Source organism: Glandiceps talaboti, chromosome 20 (assembly GCF_964340395.1).
Source record: "Glandiceps talaboti chromosome 20, keGlaTala1.1, whole genome shotgun sequence".
In the NCBI taxonomy this organism is placed as follows: domain Eukaryota; kingdom Metazoa; phylum Hemichordata; class Enteropneusta; family Spengelidae; genus Glandiceps; species Glandiceps talaboti.
Window position 1 is genome coordinate 2,000,001 of NC_135568.1, and position 7,078 is coordinate 2,007,078.

At 32.4% G+C, this 7,078-nt stretch overlaps 1 protein-coding gene across 1 annotated transcript in view; it reads left to right on the plus strand.

Moving 5' to 3' along the window:
* LOC144450868 (protein N-lysine methyltransferase METTL21A-like) overlaps positions 1-995 on the plus strand; it is a 1,909-nt gene extending 914 nt beyond the window's left edge. Inside the window, exons 2-3 of the mRNA XM_078141611.1 lie at positions 178-301; positions 601-995. Of these exons, the coding sequence (XP_077997737.1) occupies positions 178-301; positions 601-995 (519 nt within the window). The remainder of the gene's footprint in view (positions 1-177; positions 302-600) is intronic.
* Positions 996-7,078: the final 6,083 nt, after the last annotated feature.

Sequence of the window (7,078 nt, forward strand, 5' to 3'; positions counted from 1 at the left end):
GCATGCACAGACATGGGTCATTCATATAGCGCCCTCTCCAGGCTATGCCCATTGGATCTAGCTAAAGCAAAAGAGACACCAAACAGGCCAAAACATTACGTTTTGATCATATTATACACTAACTTATTAAAGAGATCTTTACCATTACTTACTAGTACATACTTTCTGTGTTTGCAGGCAATAGTTCTGTGTGATTACCTGGAAAAATCTGTCAAGAAATCAAAGTTGAATCTGTCCAATCAGAGACTCATAGAACTGGGAGCTGGTACAGGATTGGTTGGAATGGTTGCAGCTTTGTTGGGTGAGTAGGTCAAAGGTTAGACTGCACACTCCAGTCTCTGTCAACAGATGACCCCGATGACTGACCCCATTATTAGGCTCACATGTCCATAAGGTCACGTGTACTGAATAGTGGGTCAATCTGTTGACAAAGATTAAAGTGTGCAGTTGAAAATTTCACAGGTAAAATTTCCAACGTTGTGTTTGGAACAAAAGGTCAATTCAATACTGTCCTATTATTATTAGTAGTAGTAGTGTTGAAAATACTACAACTGTCTGTGATTGTAATTCTCACTAATCTTTTTCATCTTCCCTGAACAGGTGCAGATGTTATTGTCACAGACAGACAGATGGCATTGAAGCAACTTCAGGAAAATATCAACCGTAACTTGAAACCAACTGGAGACTCCTCAGAAATCAGGATAAATGTCCAGGAGCTAGACTGGGGCCAAAATCTAGAGGACTATGCTGAACCTTTTGATATTATTCTTGGGGCTGATATCATTTATATTAAAGAAACATTTCCTGATTTATTGAAAACACTAATACACCTCAGTGACTGTAAAACATTGGTTCTTCTTAGTTGTCGAATCAGGTACGAGAAAGACTCAGATTTTATTGAAAGTTTGAAAGACCACTTTTCAGTCACCAAGATTTTCTATGATGCTGCAACTGATGTAAGGATTTATAAAGTAATAAAACAATGTGAAAATTGACAATGTTTGTTGTTTTTGTTTGTCAAGGAGACTATATATTCACTGTTCAGTGAAAACATCATGAATATTCATGACCATGAGAACCTATTAGCTTCAGTGAAAACATCATGAATATTCATGACCCTGAGAGCCTGTTACCTTCATTGAAATAATCATGAATATTCATGACCATGAGAGCCTATTACCTTCAGTGAAAACATTATGAATATTCATGACCATGAGAGCCTATTACCTTCAGTGAAAACATGAATATTCATGACCATGAGAGCCTATTACCTTCAGTGAAAATATCATGAATATTCATGACCAAAAGAGCCTATTACCTTCAGTGAAAATATCATGAATATTCATTGTTCAACCATTGCATAAACATTTCTGCTGTGTTGACTCCCAATATAGCAAAGATCTCCAAATGGCAACAACTTCAAATTGATGTTTCTCTGAAATTGCATATAATGTAGGAGATGTAAAACCATGACATGAATCCATGGAACCCCAAGTTCCTGAAAATGTTTTTATTTCCTGGACTAGCGTTCCTTAAGTCGTGTGGAGGTGGATGTAATTGAAGGATACAGAAAACAAACAATGTTCACAAATATGAAACTACAGAATGTTTATTTCTTGAATAAAAATCCCCCCTTTCAGTTTATAGCAAAAAATCCCTGTGATGGAATATTTGAACCACTCAAGGCCTCGTTAATCACACACACATACCTGTTAACATTATAAATGTAACTCATATATCAATGGAAGTACAATAACATGTAAATTCTTTAAAACAATATTCAACTAACTATTTATGTATTCGATGATTAGGATGAAATATATGTAACTCTGAACTATACACAGAAGTTTGAAAAAAAATCAGACTATTACAGCAGAAATTATAATATATTCACTTTCAATGATCAAACATATTTTAATAAGGGTTATATTGAACCAAGTAACATCAATAAAATTATCAACATGAAAGACCTGTCCAACTAGTAACATTGACAAAAACTGAGATAAGTAATATCTATCCAAGTAGAGTAAGTCATAAACCATTTTAGGTGGGTACAACCAGATCTACGGCAGTGAGCAGAAATTAATATAACCAAGTCCAAGTTTATAGTATCGAATATGTTGCACCAACCCACTGTGGTCTATTACTTACATTAATTGAACAGGTGTTACTTATCTAAATTTTTGTTGGTGTTACTAGTTGGAAAGACGTTACTTACCTACAGTAAGTTGTTGTTGGTGTTACTTTTGGGGCAGACGTTACTAACGTACAGTAAGTTGTTGTTGTTGGTGTTACTAGTTTCACAGAGGCTACTTTTCAAACTTTCTGTTGATGTTACTAGTTGGAAAGATGTTACTTATCCACGTTTTTGTTGGTGTTAATACTTCATCGAATGTAGCTCTTACCAAACATGCTTGATCACTAAAACTGAACATGATTATAATTTCAGCTGTCTATAGTGATATGAAGATTACACGAATACATCACATAATTACAGTATCATCTTATCATCTAAGACAAAAAACCAAATGATGAAAACATGCTTTTTGGTACATTCAAATATATTAGAATTAATTTGAGAATGTACAGGTTATAAAAAATACTGTATCAAATTTATTAAGAGTGTACTTTGTTGAGGTTATGATGTATTGCATAGGATTATTAAAATTGCTACTAAAAATGGATTTAAATATGTATATACAAAAATTTCATCAAAGAGCTAATGAAACTCAAAATTTTTTTGAATCTATTTTAGATTATATTTTTAGATATATCTGATGTGACTTTATGGGCATTGCCAACATTTCATCTGTTACTACTAATTTTTTAAGTTTTTATTATTTCATTATGCAAAATGGATATTTATGGAGTTTACATTAAAATATTGTTAAACTTGGTAACTCTAGCATTACTTTTAAGTAAAATATGTAAAAATGAAATTCAACAATTTTTGTTTGGTTTACATCTACCTAGTCTAGTTCCTATACGGTATCATTACGATTTACACCTAGTCTAGTTCCTATATGGTATCGTTACGATTTACACCTAGTCTAGTTCCTATACGGTATCGTTACGATTTACACCTAGTCTAGTTCCTATACGGTATCGTTACGATTTACACCTAGTCTAGTTCCTATACGGTATCATTACGATTTACACCTAGTCTAGTTCCTATATGGTATCGTTGTCATTTACATAATGAGAGACCACACTGGCATACAGACTACATCTACCAACAGTTTCTTACTTAATGCAAAGACAAGGAAGACTTCCTTGTCTGTGTTTAATGTCAACAGAAAACAATTCCCAATCATAATAATTTCATGTATGTTGTTTTTTATCATTCATGACAGATCTACGGTCATGACCTTTAAACAGAAATAAAGCTATATAGGCAACCCACGATTAACCACTAACTTTTTTACACGTGATAGATTGCACAAGCACAAGTGAGTGATAGTGCTGTCTTGGTTATATGGATACATTCACCCTATAATCAGATAGTGTCAACGCTGAATGAGGTTAAATATGTGACTTCAAAACTTTCTATCAGAGATGCTAACCTACTGTGAGTATAACTTCTGAGATGCTAATCTACTGTGGGTATTATTATATCATGTCCATCGATAACTAACCAAAATATTGCACCAATATTTTTAGTTGAATTTTGTATTTGCAAACATAACAGTTTCATTGATATTAATTCTCAAAGACCCTGTGATATACATGTCTTTTTATACTCAATACAAAAACTATTTTTAAATTCACACGATATCTGTGTTTTTTCTCCGGTGATCTTTGATTTCTTTATCTGATGTGGACAAGTGTTGATTGCAAATATGTCTGACAAGGAGGTGATAATACATGCTTTACTGAGTACGACAACATTAAATAAATTAAAAAATATGAATTGTTAAAACAATTATGACAAACATTATTTAAGTACAGCTGAAGTCAGAGGCTTTCAAAGAAATAATAAAAGTGAATTAATATAGACCTTACAACAAATAAACTCTAAACCATTCACACGAATAGTATATGTGGTATTTGCACTACATCTATGCAACCATATTTCATATTGATTGTGGCTCAATGTAAATTCTGTCTATTTTGGATTGTCAAATCTGAATTCAAGTCATGATTTTGAAAAATAAAAATAGGTATTTGTTGATTATCAGTGACATGAAATAATCACTATCGTATTTATTACAACTTTTATAGCACTAAAACATTCAACTTTGCTTATGTAAGTTCATGTCCTCTGACAGTTTGGTCCATTCTAGATTGATGATCTGATGGCACCCTGTTCATCAGAGGAATCATGACATTGTATGAAATGAAAGAATCAAAGAAGGTAGAAAATATCCCTGTATGATTGTACATCTGTCATTGACAGACCAAACTCTCTAATATGCAAATGTTAACCCCAACCTCAGTAAGATTACATTCACTAATATGCAAATTGTGACCTTATAAACTTTCACTACGAGAGATTACACTCATTAATATGCAAATTATGCACCTTTTCATCATGGCAAACATCTCTAATATGCAAATTTTAACCTGAACTTCCATTTAGATTAAATTCATTAATATGCAAATTATAACCCTATGTCTTTACCTGGGAAATTTAATGTTTTCTGATACACATAATGGTTTTCATTTTAAATTACTTTGAAAGGACTAACTTCTCTACTATGCAAATTACGACTATTTACTTAGAACACTCTTCTCCACTTAAAATGGGACGTAAACTTGAGTCTGTAAGGTATGCCATTACACATGTGTCAACCCTTTTCACTGAGCTGGACAGGCTGGTGAGGGCATAATGACAGGGCGCCCTCACACATCTGTCAACCCTTTTCACTGAGCTGGACAGGATGGTGAGGGCATAGTGACAGGACTTATCATACAGTTGACATTTACTGCAATCAGCTGAAAAATAAATGTTGCATATATTGTCCAAAGTATATTTAAATGTCATGGTAACTTAATAAAATTAAAACTACCTGGTAACTGAAATTTCAATTTACAATTTCATCTGATAAAATCCATAAAATCAATTACATTTACTTGTAAGCCTTAACAATTTCATTGTTTTTAGCTTTAGTCAAAATTTGTCAGAAATAAAGAGACATCAAAACTTCAAGTCCTCAAAAGTTTATAACATTATGACAGATTTTGCAGCTCTATAGAAAGAATGTTAATTTATGCATAATTTATTATATTAAAATGTCATAAAAGTTATACAGCTATTTTAGCTTTACAGACAAAATTATTAAAGGTACACTTGCTGTAACTGAAACATTTTTTTGAAATTGTTTGGTTAGATAAAATGACTTGTAATATTGTACACTGAACAGTATTACATCACATATGGATAGACATATTTGTGTAATTGTACACATAGCATGGTGTGTGATACAATCTGATTAAAATCTGATGTGGTGAAAGCAGCTAGATGTCTTTATTTATCTCTATTTCCATCGTGTTGTGTCGTTTATTTTGTTCCATGTGGGAAGGCAGTGATCAGTCGGAACAAAACAAACGACACAAAATGATGGAAACAGAGGTAAATAAAGACATCACCACAGCATATTTTAATTAGATTGGGTGTGATATATCAAATCAAATTGATTTTAGTGTCTGCACCCAAAAATCAGCACCCCAATGAATCATAATTTCAACTTAATTACTAAACCGTAGATAGACAAAAGACCTACTAATTAACATGTATGTATGTCTACTTTTTGTTATTTTAACAATTTTCAGTGAATATATTGTTGGTTGTCTGATCAAAAAAATAATGTCCAGTTACAGCTAATGCAGCTTTAAAGTACATGTTAATGTAAAAATAGAATTTACGTTAAAACATTCAGTTATAATAAAGGCAGTGATTGCTTTAAGCCAGTAGAATACAATACAATGGAAACTCTTTATAATCAAACTCATTTGGAGAAATGTCAAATAAAACATGGACCTAAACTTGTTAAATTGTGTACTTTGACGGTAGATCTATATGTTACATAGTCATCTGGCAATTCATTTCTGTTTTAGCTGCAAGTACAACCGGTACCAGTGACAGGCATTACAAGCACAACTTGTTACAAACAGAGAAAGTAAACAACTGAATTAGATTAATAACACTTGGCACAACATGTTGGAAGTACAGAGACTTGTATTACATCCCATTGTTTGATAAGAACAGTTTTATGGTCGCTTTACATGTACATGAAATACCAAGGGAACTTGATATGAGCTATTATGTAAAACAAAGCCATAAAACTGTTCTTATCAAACAATGGAGTGTAATACTTTTCTCTGTACTTCCAACATGTTAAGCCAAGGGTTATTAGTCTAAATCATTTAATTTACTTTCCCTTTTTGTAACATGTTCTGTTTGTAACTGCTTGTCTGCCACTGGTTGTAACATTATCTGTTTGTAACTGTTTGCCTGTCACTGGTTGTAACGAGTTCTGTTTGTAACTGCTTGTCTGTCACTGGTTGTAACATTATCTGTTTGTAACTGCTTGCCTGTCACTGGTTGTAACATGTTCTGTTTGTAACTGCTTGTCTGTCACTGGTTGTAACATTATCTGTTTGTAAATGCTTGCCTGTCACTGGTTGTATCTGTACTCTATTGGAAAGATAAGCTTTGAGGATATAACATGTTGTTTGTAATAACAGGGTGTTCACTATAACAAAGTTCATTATAAAGAGGTTTCCACAGTGTATTGTGTAACTGGTGTAAATCTGTACATGCAGGATTCAAATGACAAAATGAATATACAGTGTAATAAAACTCACAAGAAAATAATACTATTGAATAAAATTATTGAAACTTTGCATGCTTTGGAAACTTGACAGATAAAATGGTTCAAATTGTATAAAAATTATACGATAGTGTATAGAACTGCAAAGAACAATGACTAGGTGTGTAAATACATACAAAATGGTCTGTATAGCAATTCAAAATTTAATAAGACAATAATTTCCATCACTCATTTTTTCATATTTCATTTTGACATTTATTACTTATTGAATTAATATTTTGTAAATTTCTTTGACGTTAGGCGTT